The sequence below is a fragment of the Streptopelia decaocto genome, assembly GCF_964273445.1.
Source record: "Streptopelia decaocto genome assembly, chromosome: 11".
Classification (NCBI taxonomy): Eukaryota; Metazoa; Chordata; class Aves; order Columbiformes; family Columbidae; genus Streptopelia; species Streptopelia decaocto.
The window spans coordinates 21,054,446-21,076,503 of record NC_138666.1 but is presented as its reverse complement, the minus strand read 5'-3'; the positions used below and the strand labels follow the sequence as shown (position 1 = coordinate 21,076,503).

Here is a 22,058-nt window from a genome sequence, read left to right as displayed (position 1 = left end):
AATCTTTCCATGGCTAAAACAAGTCACCTGCTGAGAAGAAGTTAGATACATGAACTGAACTACTCAGATTTTACGTAACAGATCAGCTGTATGCATTAGACCGGCAATAGACTTTTTAGGCTTGGTTTCTAGCATCACACTTCCCTAGATGAGACAACTGAGAATTTAAGTTGTTTGTTCCTGTGAACGCTACAGCCTATTAGTCTGGGAAAGGACACTACTGGGGGAAGGGTGCTGGCACCAGCCTTTTAGATTCAAATCAACGGTCTGCATCAATATTATGTCTGCAGTTTTGGGCTGTTCATATCACACACGTGAAAGCATAAGCCCTGTATTGTTAAAGATGCCTTGAAGTATGGATCATGCAGAAAATCAGCCTAAAGTACTTCATAGTACAATGATTTTGAGATTTATAGAAATAGTAATAACTATTTTCAGAATTCATGTTGTTTAGAAGATGTAAACAATGACTTGTTTTCTTCCATTCGGCAGCCAAAGCTTATTACAAAGATGGTATCTCAATTATATCTGATACTTCACTGATACCACTAGCAAGAATAGTTGTCAGTTGAGCTAGCATGCACTTCAAATTACCAACGCAAATTGCTTTTATTAATTGGCGCAGGGCGAAGGCATTCAATTCAGGGTGCATCATCCTCTCCCTCGGGAGGCAGAACTCAGGGTGCAGCCGCCCGCCCGAGCTGCTGCAGATCGGTGCGGTGGTCACCGCCGACCCCCGGCAGCGCTGCGGTGGTCATTACAGCCCCCCGGCAGCGCTGCGGTGGTCATTACAGCCCCCCAGCAGCGCTGCGGTGGTCATTACAGCCCCCCGGCAGCGCTGCGGTGGTCATTACAGCCCCCCGGCAGCGCTGCGGTGGTCATTACAGCCCCCCAACAGTGCTGTGGTGGTCACCGCCGCCCCCCGGCAGCGCTGCGGTGGTCATTACAGCCCCCCAGCAGTGCTGTGGTGGTCACCGCCGCCCCCCGGCAGCGCTGCGGTGGTCATTACAGCCCCCCGGCAGCGCTGCGGTGGTCATTACAGCCCCCCGGCAGCGCTGCGGTGGTCATTACCGCCCCCCGGCAGTGCTGCGGTGGTCATTACCGCCCCCCGGCAGCGCTGCGGTGGTCACTACGGCCCGTCAGCAGCACTGCGGACAGCGGCGTCGGACTGAGGGCTCGCGAGAACTTCTCTGACAGCACTCGCAGCCATCGCCTGCGTGATGCTACTTTTGAAATGGAATTCTAATGAGATGTCTTTCTACCATGTTTCAAGCTGTATGATTTTGATTGCTTTAGAAAAACAAACTAACTGCATCTCTTAGATAAGCTAGAGACCATGTGCATAATCATTGCACGATGCACAAGATTCCATTTCTTGCATGATGATTTTGCACTCTGATGTTGGTGTCACACAAGCAGCTTATTTGAAGCATCCTGAATTAACACTGTAACTAATAATGGAAAAAGAGACTTGTAGATCGTTACACATCTGTGAGAAACGCTGTGAAGCAGAGATTTATCCTAACCTTGGTGCAACCTGTCTAGTTCCCAAAAGCCTTGCTCTCTATGATTCGCTTGATCAGGTGATTGGCTGCCGGTAAGTCGTCGTGGACTCGCTGCAGTGACTGGATCATCAGGGTTTCCTGGAGTTCTGAACATTTGCATTGTTCTGTGAGATTACACCAGTATCTATACACAATTTTAAACCATTTTATTTAAATTTCATGTATATGTTTTGCCACAAGGTTACAAAATATTCATTGCATGAAACAGTCAAACAAATAAGTGCAATACGCTATAGATAAAACAAGGAAATAAACCACAAATTCTGTAGTATGGTGGAATAAGTAATATAAAAGCGTTACCCATATCTTTAAGAAAAGGAATATATTTTTAATCCATGCTGTAGTAGGGAAAAAAAGTAGAAATTACTGCGCAAGAAAGTGACAACACAGTAGAAAGAAAAAGGCTGCAAGAAATAAGAAGCATCTTCCATTTCAAATATGCGAGGAAGTTACTATTACGGTACTAATTCTGTGAAAAGAGACCACGGATGGCAGTCCCAATGGCTTATGAAGCTATCAGCAGAAGTACTGATGGGAAGTATTTGCTCTCTTGAATTCATCATTTCACCAGTAAAACGAGTTCTGATGCTGGCCAAGCAGTATCGGGAGGGAAGGCTTCCTGGTCAGTGCAGTAATTCCCCATTGTAGAGGCATAACCAGGATCCGTATGTATTGAGAAACTGTTCTTAAAAACTTGGCTTGTATGCAACTGGATTATTCAACATGATTTGTAAAGAATTCATAAGTGGCCGTAGTATATCCACATACTTATCAAGGAGATAAGAACATACTTATCAAGGAGACCGCCTTATGAGGAGAGTTACCGAAGCGCCATTCTGAAGCAAGAGAAGCACAGTCTCCTTCCAGAAAGGCCATTTGTACCTGGAATGCAGAGATGGATGCCGGGAACAGCCTCAAGTGACTCTGGAAAACAACTGGCTTGCTGTTTCCATTCTGTTCATGCTCAGCCTTGTCTTTCAGTTGCTAAATACTTTGTGTGTTTACAAATGCCGTCCTTAGGTCAATCAGAGGACTAAGGCTAAATTCTCTAGATGTCAAATCAGTAAATTAAAGCACGTGAGATAAAAATCACAATGAACAGCAAATATCATGAGAAGGCATTTACCAGCAAGCACTGGGAAACGTCCCTACAAAGATGTAGTGCTGCCATCTTACAATTTCATCATGAACCTCAGGATATTTGGTTAAAATTCCAGGTTTGAGTGGTATTACCCTACGAAGAACAGGCCTGTTGCAATATATGCTCTTCTATACAACAGCAGCATCTAACCTCACACACCTTGCGTATCTGAAAACATGTTCCAAAGGATGAAACAGCAGAAGGTTTATAAGAAAAAGATCTCTTTCTAATCTCATGTCTATGAATCCTTTGACAGTGGTCTGATTAAAGCCAGCTAGAATAAAAATAAAATGATAAAACCTGTTATTGATAAGGATCATGGTTTAAACATGAAAAAGATTCCCACAAAGCTGTGGAACATTCTAACGAAGCTTTTATTTAAATACTCATTTTATACTTTTCAGATGGCAATCAAAATGTCAGAACAAGATCTCATGCTCAGAGCAGCCAGAATTCCTGCTTTGTCCTGGCTTACTCTTGCTCCAGCTTCATCGATGTGCAGCAAACAGCAGTCCCCAAATTACACAGAACTATCTACTGCATTGCCTGGTCACCTGCACCCGGACGCGAGCGCTCCAGCTGCCCACTGTGCTGGTCAGAGTCCAGTGCTGCAGGACAGACCCCAGAGCTGCCGCAGGCAGGAAATCGGAACTGACATAGCCACGTCATCTATCTTCTCATCTTAAAAACAACAACTGCGGCAAGAAAAGCAAACCACAAAACAACAAACAACCCCACTCTTCTACGTATACCGGGGTGCTCTTCTCTGACTAGGCCATCAGCTGATGATGGGAGTCGTATGATTTAACAAGAAGCAATATCTGAAAACATCTCAGCACAGCTGTCTTAATCATATCTCTAGTTCCTGTGTGGAACTGCTGATTCTGAACTCCAGTATTTATACCATGTGCCACAATATAGGAGAAGTATCAAAACTACGGGTCATTTCTTTCTTAGATGTGAATACTTTCTGTTAACAATGTTGGTCGTGGTTTAGCCAAGATGACATAGAATTTATCACTTCAAGTTCTATACGCTTTCAATACAACTTAAAATCTACATAAACTTTCAAGTATGCAGGTGAACGTATAGAATAAATATTTTTAAAATTAGCTTTACATTAACAACCCCCCAAAAAGATAACTACTTGCAATGCAGATTACTCCACATATCTCTCTCTAGACTCCATACGTCTTATGATGCATAATGCAGTATTAAATATGAGAAAATGACAAGCATCAGACTAAAAGGTTGTGCCACAGAAGGAAATCCAAAGGACCTGGCTGTCAGAAGCCGATGATTATGTAGGTCTAGGCGACATGAGTTTTGTACTTCTGCTTGTGGAATTTCACTTTCACTCACATCCATTAGTCCATTAACGTCTCGCACCTAGAAAAATACAAAAGGTTGCAGCTAGCAAATGCAGTGTTATTTCAAGTGAAGCAACTAAAACTGTATTGCAAAACCACATCTGAATGTGATGAAATCAACATCATTATCGTGATGTTTGCATTCCTGTGAAGCGCCTCCTAGAATTGAGCACAGGTGCTCTGCAGGCCAGGGCCACGGTCTGGCCGTTCTTTGTCCTGACTCACTCAGATACGGATGCGGCAGCTGGAGAACCGCACGCAAACAAACTCATGAGCTTTCTTCCCTGAAGTCGACTCACAGTCTCAAGACAGACCTGCAAACATCTCTAATTTAAAAGGAAAAAAATCACTACATTTCACAGATCAGTTAGGTGATGAATTTCAACCTCTTCTAATGTCAGTTGGCCACACATGCAACTTGGCATTAGGTAGATATTTTGGTAGATTAATTGGAACAGCAAAAAATTCCCTGATTTCTGTTCATTTAATGTACTCCAAAAAGGCAACTGAAAGAAAGATCCCTGTGAAATGCATGTTGTCTACAAGGCTTTGTGTATAGTATCTACTTACTTACCCCTGTAAATAAAAACAGCAGGAGGCAAGCAGTTTGCAAGTTTCCACAGAGGCTTTTGAAAAAATGACCATTTAGGGGTCCTTACTCTCATACCGTCTCTCTCCTTCCCTCATTCTTCTGGATTAGCTTCTACCATTTGCACTTACAGCTCGTTGTAACCTAGTTGTTAAGTTTATGGCTTGTTAGTGATCTGGTCATGGCAGAAGCCTTTTGGATAGCAGTCCAATCCCATGACATGAATTAAATGGACTTGCAGGAGTCAGCATTCCTTACTGCACCAGTGAACACAGCCAGACTGTGATGCTGGAACATCCACAGTTCCTCCAAACCATGAAGTGATTCTATTTAGAAGTCAGTGATGTGTATTTATCAGATTACCACAGAGAGAAAAAGTTCCAAAGAGCTCTGTCCGCTCTCTCTCATTTTCCTTTATTCTGCTAACACTCTCTTACCATCTTGGTTTCTTTCCTGGCATTTGGAATTACCGCATTAAGTGCTTACAGTCCCTCATAGCAAACTCACTGTGGGGAGTGGGGAGGGAAAAAAAGAAAGAACAGCAAGGCACCAATAGTTCCTCTCTCCATCTTAGTAAGAAGCACCATTCGGTTTAGCTTTTAATCTTACATTTTCCACTTCCCTGAAAACACGGAGAAAATTCTCCCTCAAGACCCCTTTCAGTTCAGTTTCATTCCATCCTCTTCTTAGAAGCTCCTCAATCAGAGAAGGGTATTTAGAAACGTCTTCCAGTCCCTCAGGGAAACTGTTCGCAAGAGTCACAGAAGAACATTAAACACACTGACAGAATGCAGAAAACCACTAATTAGTCTTTTTAACATATTCACTCTTGGAATGAGCTCACTTTCCACCCAGTTCCTCCCCAAGAAGTTAAACAAATTAAGAATTCAACTAACAAAACCAGAAGCAGGACTGGGACACAACAAAAGGCTTTTGCTGCACAAATGATCCCATTAGCAGAACAAAACTGTGTATTCTGGAATGAAGATGCACTTATGTATAGACAGAACAACAGCATGGAGGATATTAAAACAAACCAAAAAAAGCCCAAACTCATGTATGCATTAATCTACCCCTTATAACTGGCCATTTGAGTAAAAGGAACCAGCTGCATCGCAGATGGAGTTGATGCAATCCACTTGTGTAACTGGGAACCAAAGGGACCCTGCGAACACATGCAGAGCTAAGGAGTTGCAGGCGATCGTCTACAAAATATTTTGTCCAAGGAAAATACAGTTAGAATTATAATGTTGTTTTGAATTCAGCAGTTTAGGTAGTGAAAAGAAAGCTATTCAGAACTCTCCACTGAAGAAATTACAATAAGCAGAATTGACCTATGTCTTATGATAATTCTTACCAGAAAAAAAAAAGGAATTAGAAGCAAGAAGCTGCAAAACCTGCATTATAAAGCTGTTTTAAATTGTATTTCCATGAGTTTTCAACTTTGTTTTGAGATAACTAATATTTTCTGTTATTCTTCTTTTCTGTGGAGATGTGGTGATAAACATCTCAAGAAGTCTGTGCCATTACTTTCCACCAGGACTTAGGACCTTAACAACTCCGCTACTGATGGTCTTTGTGAAAATACATGCAATAAAATGTGTCCTTTTTTGGCAAACTGCTTTTCTTGTGGAGATTCTGGATTCAGAGCTATGATTAGCTACATCTCGTGGGAGATGACACACTGTTTTTGTGGTCACACTTTACACGGGTCAGTCTGACTGTGACTTTCATACCCAGGTGTCTGACCCCGGAGGAGAAAGAAAAAAAAAGGAGGAGATGAATACTCAGTAGAAAGAGACAAAGCAAAAAAAGGTTTAGGGTTATGCCAAAAAGCATCAGCCAATCTGCATTGATCTCCTGTGCTGTAACAAAAGCAGCCCAGGGCGAGCAGCAGCTGCGCTGCAGGCTGGCGGCACGCTCTGCAGGCTGGCGGCACACTCTGCAGGCCGGCCGCACGCTCTGCAGGCCGGCGGCACGCTCTGCAGGCTGGCGGCACACTCTGCAGGCTGGCGGCACACTCTGCAGGCTGGTGGCACGCTCTGCAGGCTGGCGGCACACTCTGCAGGCTGCCCGCGCTCTCTGCAGGCCGGCCGCACGCTCTGCAGGCCGGCCGCGCGCTCTGCAGGCTGGCCGCGCGCTCTGCAGGCCGGCCACGCTCTCTGCAGGCCGCCCGCGCTCTCTGCAGGCCGCCCGCGCTCTCTGCAGGCTGCCCGCGCGCTCTGCAGGCTGGCAGCACGCTCTGCAGGCTGGCAGCACGCTCTGCAGGCCGGCCGCGCGCTCTGCAGGCTGGCGGCACGCTCTGCAGGCCGGCCGCACGCTCTGCAGGCTGGCGGCACGCTCTGCAGGCTGCCCGCACGCTCTGCAGGCTGGCTGCACGCTCTGCAGGCTGCCCGCACGCTCTGCAGGCTGGCGGCACGCTCTGCAGGCTGCCCGCACGCTCTGCAGGCTGGCGGCACGCTCTGCAGGCCGGCCGCACGCTCTGCAGGCCGGCCGCACGCTCTGCAGGCTGGCGGCACGCTCTGCAGGCTGCCCGCACGCTCTGCAGGCTGGCGGCACGCTCTGCAGGCCGGCGGCACGCTCTGCAGGCCGGCCGCGCACTCTGCAGGCCGGCGGCACGCTCTGCAGGCCGGCGGCACGCTCTGCAGGCCGGCGGCACGCTCTGCAGGCCGGCCGCACGCTCTGCAGGCCGGCGGCACGCTCTGCAGGCCGGCCGCACGCTCTGCAGGCCGGCGGCACGCTCTGCAGGCCGGCGGCACGCTCTGCAGGCCGGCCGCACGCTCTGCAGGCCGGCGGCACGCTCTGCAGGCCGGCCGCACGCTCTGCAGGCCGGCCGCACGCTCTGCAGGCCGGCTGCACGCTCTGCAGGCCGGCGGCACGCTCTGCAGGCCGGCCGCACGCTCTGCAGGCCGGCGGCACGCTCTGCAGGCCGGCGGCACGCTCTGCAGGCCGGCCGCACGCTCTGCAGGCCGGCCGCACGCTCTGCAGGCCGGCCGCACGCTCTGCAGGCTGCCCGCGCGCTCTGCAGGCCGGCCGCGCGCTCTGCAGGCCGGCGGCACGCTCTGCAGGCTGCCCGCACGCTCTGCAGGCCGGCGGCACGCTCTGCAGGCCGGCGGCACGCTCTGCAGGCCGGCGGCACGCTCTGCAGGCCGGCTGCACGCTCTGCAGGCCGGCGGCACGCTCTGCAGGCTGGCCGCACGCTCTGCAGGCTGGCCGCACGCTCTGCAGGCCGGCCGCACGCTCTGCAGGCCGGCCGCACGCTCTGCAGGCCGGCCGCACGCTCTGCAGGCTGCCCGCACGCTCTGCAGGCTGCCCGCACGCTCTGCAGGCCGGCCGCGCGCTCTGCAGGCCGGCGGCACGCTCTGCAGGCTGGCCGCACGCTCTGCAGGCTGGCGGCACGCTCTGCAGGCCGGCCGCACGCTCTGCAGGCCGGCGGCACGCTCTGCAGGCCGGCGGCATGCTCTGCAGGCCGGCGGCACACTCTGCAGGCCGGCGGCACGCTCTGCAGGCCGGCCGCACGCTCTGCAGGCTGCCCGCACGCTCTGCAGGCCGGCCGCACGCTCTGCAGGCTGGCCGCACGCTCTGCAGGCCGGCGGCACACTCTGCAGGCCGGCGGCACGCTCTGCAGGCTGGCGGCACGCTCTGCAGGCTGCCCGCACGCTCTGCAGGCCGGCGGCACGCTCTGCAGGCCGGCCGCACGCTCTGCAGGCCGGCCGCACGCTCTGCAGGCCGGCGGCACGCTCTGCAGGCCGCCCGCACGCTCTGCAGGCTGGCCGCGCGCTCTGCAGGCTGCCCGCACGCTCTGCAGGCCGGCGGCACGCTCTGCAGGCCGGCCGCGCGCTCTGCAGGCTGCCCGCACGCTCTGCAGGCCGGCGGCACGCTCTGCAGGCTGCCCGCACGCTCTGCAGGCCGGCCGCACGCTCTGCAGGCCGCCCGCACGCTCTGCAGGCTGCCCGCGCGCTCTGCAGGCTGCCCGCACGCTCTGCAGGCCGGCGGCACGCTCTGCAGGCCGGCCGCGCGCTCTGCAGGCTGCCCGCACGCTCTGCAGGCCGGCGGCACGCTCTGCAGGCTGCCCGCACGCTCTGCAGGCCGGCCGCACGCTCTGCAGGCCGGCCGCACGCTCTGCAGGCTGCCCGCACGCTCTGCAGGCTGCCCGCACGCTCTGCCTGCCCCCCGCGCTTCCAGGCCCCGGAGCAGGGGGGTTCACAGCCCCCAAACACTCGGGCCTTCCCACGCTGGCGTACTAGTGGAGGAAAGAGCTTTGCAGCATCTCCCTGGGCTAACCCATTTACCACCTAAAAGCTGAGGCAGCTTTTCTGTCATTCATCTCTGGCTTCTAGAAGAAACCACCCCTCTGTTACTCCACTGCTGTTTCTGTGTGCCTACAACACACAGTTGCAGAGTTCGCAGGGCATTAGAATCAGTTTCCGCATTTGGGGCACTGCTTCATGCAGTTCTAAAAAGGAATCACTGTGCCTGTCTTTCATAAGACTTCTTTTGGTACTCATCACAAGACAACGTGCTACAACTCTTCTGGTCTGCCTTCTTTTTTCTTCAAAAGGAATCAAAACCTTCATAATTTAAGGAGCAGATGTCAGTGTATGTGCAATTTTACCAACCGTTCCACTCCATCGTAGTCACCACCAACTCCTATTGACTCTGAACCCGCAATTTTCTTTATGTGGTCAAAATGATCTGAAAGAAAATGTCAAAGAAAACAATATCTAAGCATAAGGCAAGAAGAAATACTACAGTTCAGACATATTGGCACAAGGCGACTTAATAATGGATTCTTAATCAAATCCTTTTGAAAAGAGAGTCAAAAGATATCCTGATATTACAGGTTAAAATTTAATAATGCAGGTGACATATTCTGGATATTTGCTGATGCTTAACTAGATTTTGTCCGTTATTGAGTACATCAGGCAGCAACCTTCAAACTAACAGCTACACTGCTGAGATGCAAATGCGAAAAAGGACGTGATCGTCACAGCACATTAATTCCCAACAGGTAGCCGACTTATACCAAACTATTTTTCATTATCCATTACACACCTATGTTTTCTACTCTTAATTACAAAGGTTTAAGATGTTTTCCAGAAAGTAACAACTACTTTGGGATTAATGGTTCTTAAGTCAATTTGGGAGCATCACGTCCTCCAGCTACACGCCTTGTACCTCTTGTTATTGTTTAATGAATATTAGCTTCAAAAATACCCAGAGTGGGGTAAGGTGTGCAAGGGAGTAAACAAGCAGTATCATTTACACACTCTCAAAAATCATGCAGACATCAGGAAATTCAGAGAAGCCACCTATGGAAACTACAGTATATTAACTTCAAACCTGCAAGAGTAGAAACATTAACAACTTTCCTGCCACAGGCCAGTACATCTGCATTGAATGTCACCATGATAATTCCCTTGTTCTTTTTCTGAAAGATAGGAAGAAACTGGCAATGAGTTGACACTTGCATTGCCTGTAACCTCATGAGCATCTCGTATAGATCCTTCGACATCCATCCATTCATCCATCCATCCATCCATCCATCCGTAAGCATAACGACACTCGAAGTCAAAGCTCAGATGGCAACACAAGGCTTTGCATCTCTGCCCTTTACCCTGGATTAAGTACATTCTCTCTGGAACAGCAGAAGTCCAGTGACTATGTGAAAAACACTCAACCGGAATTTCAAAGTATTTGCGTTTTTGTAGCCAGACAAAACATAACCCAGAGGAAATGGCTCAGAAGTGAATGTGTAACTTGCCGCTCAGGGATCTGTTTATAAATGCATTCAAAGGTGAGAGGGTGGAAAGTAAACACCAATACACAAGTTTGCCTCAGACTAGTCAAACATTGTCATAAAAAGCCCAACAAACAAAAACCACCAACAAAACAAACAGAAACACACAAACAAAACTAAAACCAACCCAACAAAACAAACCAATGGTCCATCTCTCTCACCAGTTGCTGCAGGATGTCATCAGGAACGTTTCTGGAATGATTACAAATAGAAAATGCTGAGGAATGGCTGAAAATTACTGGTGCTTTTGAGATATTCAGTGCAGCTTTTGCTGTGGAATATGAAGCATGAGATAAATCTATCAGCATGCCCAGGCGATTCATCTCCTTTACCACTTCCTAAAACAGATTTACAGACAACAGTGTCGGTATTAAATTTCCTTAAATGAAACCGTTTAGCTGGTATATATAAACAGCTAAATAAATTCTGCAGCTGTCAGCTAGTCACGAACATGCTGTGCCTGTATAGGTTTCTATTGAGCTATTAATTTAATAGTAATTTACTCACTCGCAATTAACTAGCACACCATCACATGCTCAAAACTTACAAAGCTTAGTCAATCTGAAATAAGTAATTTGAACTGCAATTCACATCCCACTACTTTCACATATTACTTCATACATCTAATCTGTATTAAAACAATTGTTAGAATTAAATCCAGCACTTCTTTTAGCCTAAGTAACATCACAGAGAATTTGGCTCGACTGAACCCTGATGACTTCCTAATTATCCAAAGCTTCCAGTAATCAACTTATAACAAAAAGTGGCTTTTGAAGAGGTAAGGACACAAGTTGTTAGTTGTACAAGAGGTCACTGGGTTAGCACTCAAAAGAGATCCTTACTCGGCCGAATGCAGTCAGACCAATAACACCAGGATAAAAGTTGTGTGTTCCTTTAGATGATGATTCAGACCTTAAAACGGGAGGGAGGGAGGAGAAACATATTATTCTGGAGACTGAAACTTCTTATGCTACACACAATAAAAAGCATTGCCATATCACATGGCCAATTGTAGGTATAATGAGCTACCTAATGCTTAACTTGTTCATACAGTGCTCTTTATGTTCTTAAGTGTTTTCTCCATGTCATGCCCTCAGGCTCAGGACTGCTGTATGTTTGTGAAGCAAAGCAAGACAAGTAAAGAAATGCTTGTCAGAAATTTTCTGATTAAACAAACTATCAGAGAACGAAGATATGCTGAAACATCGGTTACCTGTCACCCAGAAAGCCTGCTTTCCAGCCCTCTCTGCACACAATTCCCCTTTCCCTGAATCAATACGAGAAGGAATGTTATCGACCCAGCAAAGGGCAGGTGCTGATATTGTGATACAGGAGCTGAGTGCTCATCTCTGTAGCCGCATATGAGACCTGCACTTCTGAACTGTCCAGAGGACAGTGGTAAAGGCTGCTGAGCTCTCACATAGCATTCACGCTCTTTTATCCGCATCATATGCATTTTTAGTACTTTATCTTCTTCTTTTGTGGTGTGTTTTGCCATATGTAACTTTCCTAATAAAGCAAAAGGGATAGCAATTTTACCATCTTTGTGCTGTGTTAACAAAGTTTAGAAGTTCCTATATTGTCAGCATGACAAGCACTGCAGAACAGAACCTTCAGACCCCACTTGACACACGGCAAGGGATTTACCCCAAAAACCTATCATCCTTGATTTGGTTCAGTCTTTCACAGGTGAACTCTGTGTTTGAATCCCTATTTTCCCCATGCTGGAGCTGCCACCACTTTGCGTTAGATCGTCACACAAACACACGCATATTTGTTACCAAGGTGTATTGCAGGAATGTGTCAATGTCATGTAACGAGCACCCAGGTCATAAAACATCCTCAGTGTTGCCAAACTGCTGTCAATGGAGTGACCACCTTCTATTCCAATCAAACATGCAATCTTCCTACTGTCAGAGATGCCTGGAAACAACAAAGGAAAGTAATTCCAAAGTCATTTCATGACAGATAAGAAGCCAGCACTACTGAACAACGATTGTTATTGTAAATTGCAAACAATTATAGTGACAATTTCATAGAATAGGAGCTTATACTAGTGCATGTTTAAATGGTAAATTGTGTCTCGACTACAACGGGCTATGACTGCACAGAACCAGAACCAGTTATTGTGGTTCAGGGGAAAAACTGAAGTTCAAGTTATTCTTTAAACCAGGGTAACTTGCCTGTCCTTTGCACATAACTTATGCAATCCTATTCAAAAAAATGGTGTTACAGGGAAGAGCATCACCTTGGGAAGTTGTCACAAGTTCAAGCTCTTCATAGCTGTTACACATCCTCTTGACAACATCAATTTGCTCTAAGGTCAGACGTACAGCATCCTTGTTCTGAGCGCTGCAAAGAACATACACTGACCAAAACTGAAAGAGACATTGACAAGTAGACTAGATAACTTGTGTTTCAACTTGGAAACTTCCATTTGCTAATAGTGAAGTTCATGAGCACAGACCAAAATAATTTCCTACGGTTTACAAGGGAGCTGACACTATAGATTTTCCCCAAAGAAGAGTTACAATGCAAGGCAAGACATGGCTAAAGCCTCCTGACACACTCAGCTACTCCCCAGTACATGCAGGAAAGCAGATGTAGTTTACTTTCTTTAACCAAACAAATGCCACTGTTCTGGTGAAGGGCCCCTGGGTTACAAAAACCACACTTTTGAAACACAAATGTTACGGAACAGTGACTGTGGCTTTCCAGTTTCATAGTTGTTTATCTTTTAACAGAAAGACTCAAAACCAGGGCCAGGAGTACTTTTGTGTTTGGGAAGGAGGCCAATGTAAAAATACGTTCCGGACTCACAACCACGGCAGTACGTACCTGAGCTCCCACATAACCAGCCTGAAGTTTTGCAAGGTTTGTGTGGGTCTTGTTGAGCTCTCTTAGGTTGACTCTGCTGAGTCTATTTTGGTAAAGTATTCTCAGCCGCAGTACGAAGTCATTGTGGCTAGAATTGAAAACAAACCGGGCTTGTGACAGAACCAAGTTGTTCCCCTTCTAGCCCTGACGTAATTTCTTCCACTGTTCGTAGTCCCTTACACCACTAATTGCCAATAAACCTTACAGTAACATAGGATCAAAAGTCTCCCTTCTTTTGCAAACAAGCTTTATTTCTTAATTAGGACAGTAAGAAACTTTTTTTGCTTCTCCCATTTTTATAGCTGTTGTGTTTATCTATCTTTTTTCTCCCCATCATTTCTGAAGGAATGGAAGAACTGAAATCAACCACCATGCTCCTTAGAGGCAAGTACTTGTGGTAAAATAATCAGTGCTGCCTGTGCCAGAACAATCAGTGCTGGTGTTCCCAGGTCAAAATCTGCTCACCACAGACATCATTCCTTCAGGTTTTAAGGGTACCCGTTCAAGGTATGATGCCTGCTTTCCAGCTCTGCACAGAAGTCATTGCTAAGGAGAGATGCCATTAAATTAAGGGAAGGAGACAAGGATATTATGTAAAGGGAAACAACAATTAAATGGTGAAACCTGACCAGAAAATCACAAATGCTTTTAGAATAACCTGATCCTACAGTAAGTATGGTCTGAACCAAAATTCCTTCCAGATAAATCACTGCAAGAGTAATTAACTGCTATGCGCTGGCAACAGCCTATGTCACTACTCATCTAAGCACACTTCAGCATTTTCTCCTCACTTGTCAAGATTCACAAAGAGTGTCTGGTTGAATATATTTTACATACCCATCAATTAAACGTGTATCCTGCATCAGCTCGATAGCTCGCTCTCTCATTGATTTCTCATAGCTGAATGGCACAGAGAAGAACATCAACAGCCACAGCAATGACTTTACTGTATCTCTCTTCATTTCAATTTTCTAGTTTGCCAAAGCAGAGAGGTACCGCAATTATTCACTGATGACGATGAAACTGCAAAATTTCCAGTCCGTGGAGGTTGTAGACTTAATATTATAGGCAGAGCCAAAATGCCTCTCCTTCTGGTAAGGCTGGGGTGAATTCTGCAGGAGGAAACAAAGAGAATAACAAATGAACGGGAAAGCAGTGACGGAAACTATAAACCAGGTACCTCCTCACCAAGATGTTAAGATCTCTGGCTACTGTGTTTTCGCACATTTAAGCACTCCTCGAGCGCTGCTGCTGCCACCGCTGACTGCTGCAGGGACCTGACTCCGGGCTGCAGCCGGCAGGGCAGGCACGACGGGCCCTGGGCAAACACCTCCCACAAGCAGCTCCAAACCACCGCAACGAGATAGTTTCCTCATCATCTGGGAGACCTCACACTGAGATGAACACTCAAACACGAGATTTGGGAATGCCTTAAATTGTGGGACCACCTGACAGGAAGTACTTTTGAACAACGGGAACACACGAGCTCATACAACAGGAAGCGTGGATGGAGAAGCTGCTTTAAAATCCTCCCTGGAGTGATCTCAGAAAGAAGCTTTAGGACAGCTGAGTAAACACAGGAGTGTGCAGGCACAGGTGAAGATCCAGGAGAAACATGATACCATGGAGCTGTCTGTGGCACTGACTAAAGAAAATCAATAACCCTCACCCCTTAATGTTTCCTACAAGAAAAACATAATGTAAGGAATAGCACAGAGAGTATTCGAGAAGTACAGAGGTCAAAAGCTACATAGAGGGAAGCACTCTAGAAATAGATTCGTCCTTCCAGAATGCTTAACAGTGTATGTTCTCGTTCAATAACAAATGTAACAGAGGTGATTGACTCAAAATTTCTTCTTGTGTACCAAACCTAAGAGATTTGGCTGGGCCCTTGCGACAATATGGGAACCGATTTACATCATAAGTCTATGTGTCTCAGTTTTCTCATGGGCATGGTCTCCTGCAGGCCCAGCCACTTCCCCTGGGGGCAGAATGGGGACCAGCCCTTCCCAGGCTGGGATGAAACTCCCAGACCGTCCTTCCCCGAGCACAGCTGACTCCCTGGCAACACTTGAATTTGTACAGGATTTGTACCAGAGCTGACGGAATGAGCCCTTGTTCCTCTCATGTCTGCACATTAACCAAGGGAACCTTCTCTGTTCTTCCCACTCTGACTAACTGGAAAGATTTTTCTGCTTTTACTCATTGCCACAGCTTTATACTTGTGTACAGGGCGAGGGCAAATATTGGGAGGGTCATTTTCTATCAATTTCTTTGTAATACTGCCTTTAGCAGGAAAATATTTGAATTGTCATTGAAATCAACTGTGATGCATCAATGCTGAACAAGTTGACCTTGTTACTTTTACTCAAAGAAATCAAATACTCATAGATTGTGTATTTTGGGAAAAAAATGAGGCAGGTCACAGAAACACAGGCTTACACATTATATCCAGGTACAGCAAAACCCAGGTTCAAAATACGAGCCCTAGTGTGCTAATGTGATGTGGTGTTTGATTTCCTTCTCTTACTTGTTTTCAATAAAACCTATTTATGCTAAAGGGCACATTCTAAACAGAAAAGATAAACAGAATCCTACTGGAATCTTATACACATTTAAAACTGCAGCAATTTGCTTACATTTGATCTATTTTAATCAGCCTTATGAAGAGAACTGGAAGGCGCTATACACTGGGGATATGAAGCAGAGCAGCCCCAGCAGCCCGCTCCTCTCGCCGAGCTCGCCCCCAGCCCCGGAGCGCGAGGCAGCGCCCTCCGTCCCCGGGAGCACCCCGAGCACCTCGCGGTGCTGCTCGGAGCTGGGATACTGCCTGCGGCTCTGAGCTGGGCACCGAGCAGAGCCCGTCCCAAAGGAACGTGTGACGCTGCAAGGGACAACGAGCACAGAGAGAAAACTCTTCCGACTTTCGGCTCCACTCCAGCTGCACAAGATATCACAGGCTTGCGACATAGAGACACCCACGCAATAGGGAAAAGATACAGAGGGAAGTGCAAAATGAAGCTCACTCTCTTCTTCCACATTACGCTTCAGAGTCAAAACGTTTATTTCCATATCTACCTTTGCACCTCTCACTGAGAGTGTAACTGCTTTTGATCCCCACTATACCTCTGCACGCAGGATAGACACAGCAATTTTTGGGAGATCAAGCTTAGAAAAGCCATCATCTCACAGCCTAAACTGCACAATGTCAGTCCCTAGAGAGCTGCAATAGGCATGGAGTGAGTCTTTGCAGGCACACGCTACAAAAATAAAGCTTTACTACTTCACATTAGTTAGCTTCTACCATCGGTTTACGTTCTCTAAGCCCTTCATGAACAGGAAGTTACTATCACTAGAACGCAAATGCCAAGACAGCACGTCACGCTGAGTGCTCCTCTATCAGGGAGGACAGGGCTCTATATCTGCCATATAAGGATGCGATGAGGGGGGTTGCTTTTTTAAAATAGTTACATTTTAATGGCAAGTTGCACAGTAAAACAGGAAGGTTTCCCTGCGTGCTTCCGCCATTTGCTGCCCCGGGAGCAGGGAGCTGCCTGGGCCCGCTCTGCGCAGCCAGGCCAGGCCCCGGGAGCAGGGAGCTGCCTGGGCCCCGCTCTGCACAGCCAGGCCAGGCCCCGGGAGCAGGGAGCTGCCTGGGCCCGCTCTGCGCAGCCAGGCCCCGGGAGCAGGGAGCTGCCTGGGCCCGCTCTGTGCAGCTGGGCCCCGGGAGCAGGGAGCTGCCTGGGCCCGCTCTGTGCAGCTGGGCCCCGGGAGCAGGGAGCTGCCTGGGCCCCGCTCTGCGCAGCCGGGCCCCGGGAGCAGGGAGCTGCCTGGGCCCGCTCTGCGCAGCCGGGCCCCGGGAGCAGGGTCAGGAAACGGCTGCGGGTATGTGCAGCAAAGCTCAGCTGGGAACGGCATTTCTGTCACCCCATTCAAAGTCCTTATTTTCCATCTTATTCTGTATTAAAACACTTCATGACAGCCATTACATTAAGACTCGAATTTGTTGAATTACTGTGCCAAATCTAATATATAAAGTGCAATAAAAGAGAACTTGCAGCTAGAAGTAGTAACATATACTGAAAAATTAAGAAGGTTCATCCTCCCCAGTCCAGTTATGCTGAAGAGCTCGTACAGATAATTCCTAGTGTAGCTCTGAATTAACTATCTCAGATCATGAAGCAGCTTAGTTGCAACAGCATAGAAAACACGAGGTGACCAGCACCTTAGGTAAAAGCATCCCTGCTGGTTGCTGGCAAAAGCCTGGATTCTCCCTGTTCCTTAAATAATAATTAAACACATTTAGTCATACAGAAATATTACACATAGTTCTAGGAGCAGAACACATGCATTATACTATAAAGTATGTTTTTTAAGCAAAGATACTGATACCTTTGAAATTTACCTTGTCATCAAGACAGTCTTTCAAATCTTTCTCAATTTTTGCTTGAAATTCCTTCTACCATCAGCAGCCCTGAAACATGTAATGTTTATCTGTTCTCCTACTTAAAAACCTCCTTAGTGCTGTATTACAATTTATCATTTCCAACCTGCTGTTCCTTCCCTCCCTGTGTAAAGGTGCGATAAAGTGCCACCAAGCAACAAGAAAACATGGTGCTGTTAAAATTATTGCTTAAAATGGGGATAAAGTGGAATAAATACAGTAATGGTTGCAAGGCATTTCAGGCATTTCAGAAGAGAAAGGTACAAGCAGGACAGCTTGTCCCAACTGCCCCACTAGGGCAAGTACAGTACTTCCCTATAGAGAGAAAGTCATTCTTAGCTTTTGCACCCTTGGGTATGGCACATGCTATCCACAGCACACGTCGACTGTCAGACGCAATGGAACCTCAGTTGGCAAGACTTCTTTGCAGCTGAAGCGTAGAAGATTCATTGCTTTCTCCTTTAAATACATTCCATAACAAATTCTATTATTACAGATAAAAACTATGTTTTAACTCCACAAAGATTTCTCATAACTTTCCTTAAGAAACGGACAACTACTGACTGATTTCCTATTAGGTTCTCATCCTTTACTTCACTATTATTTCCTATCCAAAGTTTCTAAGACTTTCTGACAAATTCAATTGCCAAATCCAGTAATTTTGAAGTAAAAAGCTTAAGAGTGCTGACCTCAGCGGAAGGGCTGGCCAGGAGCGTTTGATGCAGGGAGTCAGCTGCCTCCTTTGTTAATGTTGCTTCTTTCTCAGATCTAGCAATGCTGCTTTCCTGGAATGCAAACCAGAACCCATCGAACAGCACGTACACCCGTGAGCGCACAGCGACTCCAGCACTGCCCTCCGTGAGTGTACTCCCTGCTGCATGGACCACAACAGGTTCCAAAGCTGTTGAGAGCAGATTATGCGACAGGAGTGCTCTTCCTCGCAGTCGCCCCATTTGGACCCCTGTCCCTTGTTTAATGTGCTGCTCTCCATGCCAGGGCCGGTGCAAGCCGTGTCCCCTCCAGCCCCTAGTCCTGGCAGACTCATTCTTTTTGGCAGGGTTTTGCCCAGTTTCAGAGTATTTCTAACAGTCTGGAAATATTTGGATATTGCTTTCAAAAAATAATGCTACAAAATAGTGAGGGACAGACAAAAGCCACAAGGCTGAGCACACCTGAGCATTAACAACTGAGTTTTACCATAAGAGGTGAAGCCCCGTTGCTCTGGCAGGTGCGGAACGGCTGGAGCACGAGGAAGCCTGTTCGAGCGCCTGTGTCCCGACGGAGCTCGCCGGCTGTCCCCAGGCTGTGCTGAGCAGCACGCCCGAGAGAGAGCTGGCAGTCGAGATGGCCATGAACAGTTTTGAGAGCATTTTTCAAACACACAATGAGCTTTGTTCATTTTTTTCATTTTTTTTTGGTGCTGCCCACATTCTTCCAGCCTAAAAGAGAGCACTTTGTTTTCTTCTGGTCATGGCACGCAGATGAAAGATTTTGAGGAACAGCAATTACACATCCCCAAAATCCTTCCTCGGATGGGCGTGTAGTGTTAGAGAAGAAGTTCTTTTTCCCATAAATATGCATCAGAAATATACATGCATTGTGAGACCCAAAAACTTCAGTGACACAGCACATCTACACAACTGTAAAGGAAAGAGAGCAATCAGACACTGTTTCTTTTCTGCTTTGTGGCAACTGTAGAGATTTCCCTCAAATGTTAAAGCACTAATACAAACGTACAATTTGACCACAAATGCAGACTTTGTTACTGCAGTGAAAAAATCATTGTATCTCTACTCTAGAAAATGTTGAATTTGTTTGTGGCAGCTCAGCATGTAACATGTTGAAGAAGAAAGGTCAAAAAATTCCCCAAGCATCAGAGTTCTGGCAAGGTGGCGTCGCAAAGGCAAATCAGGTTTTGCAGACTTTCTTCGGATTCAAATTATTCAAACCAAAATATAGATCAGATCTGCAACCTGTATATCTAGAACTCTGCAGATCCTGGCAAAATGACACTACAGGGGACACTAATATTTTATATTTGTTATGTACTCTGTGGCACAGTACAATATAACTGCTGTTCCAGAAACCCACATCATTTGTCAGTTCAAAATGCCTAATGAGAAAGCAGCAAGCCTTTTTTACACAGTAACACTGTTCTGATGCTATAAAAACTGCTACACATTGTAAATTTCCCACCAACTTTAAGTCCGCAGCGATTTTCAGGAAGATTTTTTAAACAGAAAATGTACCTACATGTTCTTCAAGTGGTTTGACTGCTAACAAAAACTACACATACCTATGCATTGCCAAATGGAGATTCTCTGTATTGGTAGAGAAATGTTATTCTTGGTAGCTACAAAAATTTCCTATAGATTTGCTATATAAAAGTATCTTCTAGGCTTCATGTAAAATATTCTTTATAATTTGACAGTGAGACTCATTTGAAGCGGTTTTGGTAAGAAAAGACACATAAGTATATCATCATTCAGAAATCAGTTCTTGCAATTTGAGGAAGTATTGCAAGCATTACACAGGATTAAGAACATGGTACGCTAGGCACGCCTATTTAAACAACATTTAAAATACAATCCCCACAGAGCTTTTTTCCCTGCTGACTCAGCAGCGCTGAAAAGTGGAAGCTGACATGAGATTTATAGCTCTTTCTTGTTTATCTGCAGGCTCCTTGAGCAGGTTACCTCCTTCGGGAAGCGCGGCTGAGCTGGAATCCACCCCCCGCTCCGCCGGCCGCAGCGGCTGCGCTGGCACCAGCTCCTCCCGGCAGAGCAGCGCCGGGCGGCGGCCTTCGCTTCTTGGGCTGCCGGGCCCGGGCCCGCGCTGGGCGGGCGGCGCAGCTCGCCCTGCAGAGACCGGAGGCCTGTGAGGAGCCCCGGCCCAGCTGCCGCTCGCCCTGCAGAGACCGGAGGCCTGTGAGGAGCCCCGGCCCAGCTGCCGCTCGCCCTGCAGAGACCGGAGGCCTGTGAGGAGCCCCGGCCCAGCTGCCGCCCCGCGGGGAACACACAGGCCTTGGGCTGTGCCCTGTTCAAAACTCGGCATTTCCTCCCTCTTGTGGCAGGCTGTGCAGTCCACCATACATCAGCTAACTAACGTATGCATTTGACACTGCTCTGTTTATCTTGTTTTGGAAATAGGTGCCTCTGATTACAGAATAACTTAGGTCAGAAGGGATTTCTGGTGGGATGTCATCTAGTCCATCCACCTGATCTCAGCAAACGTAGCTTCCAAGTCGCATCAGGTTGCTCAGGCCCTCATCCAGTGGAGGTTTTGGTATCTTCAAGGAAAAAGATAATACAAGCTTTCTGAGCACGTGTTTCACTGTTTGCGTATCCATACGGTCATTACTCTTTTTCCCTTAGGCTCAGCGGGAACCCCCCTGCTGCAGCCTGTGACCGTTGCCTCTCATCCACTTGCTGGCCTGCGCTGAGTCTCTTCGTGCGAATTTACAGTCAGCACAGGTACAGGTATGTACCTTACTGCTGACCTAATTTTGCCACATTGACTATACCTAAGCCAATTAATATTTGCCCCTTGTTACTATACCTGCTGGATTTCAAGCAGGACTTCCAGTGTCATTATATGATATTTGTAAAGGTCAAAATGCTCAAAAGTTACAGGTGACTTTTCAAAATACACCTATGTCTCTGAACCTGTTGGGACTTTCCTGTCCCTTCATGGGAGCTGACAGTTTGTAAACAAAGAAATACCTGCAAAACCATGATCCTACATTTTCCTAAGAAGCAAACCTTGCTTATCATGATTTCTATTTTACTTCATACTTTGTACAGAAAGCCAAAGGGCACCCTGCCTCTGTTTATGATTCCATCACAAGGAAATAACCAAGTCTCACAATCAAAAGCTCCACAGAGCCGTTGCACAAGTCATGGCTCAACTGGGATATACATTTGTCATCAATCCTCAAGTTCCCAGTCACTGGAAAACCTAAACAGAAACCACAAATCACTTGGCATTCTGCTGCACATTCCTAATTGGGTGAAGTTCACTTATAAATATTTATCATCCACTCAAGTGGACTAAGGAACCCTAAACAATACGAATTTAGTATCAAGAGAAAAGACAAATATTCTCTTTAGAAAATATCCTCTACCTAATCTGAAGCTTGATCCAGGCCAGGTCCATTTTTATGCCTATGACAGGAAAAACTATCTCCCAAATTTAACTGAAAGCCACAAATAACAGGCTCAGATTAATTTTCCCACTTGTGATCCAGTTCTAGCTCATGTTTCCTTGTTAATT

The 22,058-nt window shown here is 47.0% G+C and overlaps 1 protein-coding gene across 9 annotated transcripts; it reads right to left on the bottom strand.

Annotated features, from left to right (window-relative positions):
- Window positions 1–1,690: 1,690 nt before the first annotated feature.
- LOC309444901 (dipeptidase 2-like) lies at window positions 1,691–20,602 on the bottom strand. 9 transcript variants are annotated; one of them, XM_082063182.1, is made up of 11 exons: window positions 20,483–20,602; window positions 14,180–14,454; window positions 13,304–13,430; window positions 12,714–12,843; window positions 12,247–12,388; window positions 11,308–11,377; window positions 10,627–10,803; window positions 10,009–10,096; window positions 9,285–9,360; window positions 5,275–5,410; window positions 1,691–4,095 (listed from the first exon to the last, which is right to left on the bottom strand). In XM_082063182.1, the coding sequence occupies exons 2-11, from the start codon at window positions 14,302–14,304 to the stop codon at window positions 3,901–3,903; spliced, it is 1,266 nt and encodes a 421-aa protein (XP_081919308.1). In that variant the 5' UTR covers window positions 14,305–14,454; window positions 20,483–20,602; the 3' UTR covers window positions 1,691–3,900. The 9 variants fall into 9 exon arrangements, with proteins under 9 accessions (XP_081919308.1, XP_081919309.1, XP_081919306.1 ...); XM_082063183.1 differs by lacking the exon at window positions 20,483–20,602 and adding an exon at window positions 18,984–19,002; XM_082063180.1 differs by lacking the exon at window positions 20,483–20,602 and adding an exon at window positions 18,476–18,884.
- Between the last annotated feature and the right edge of the window lie 1,456 nt (window positions 20,603–22,058).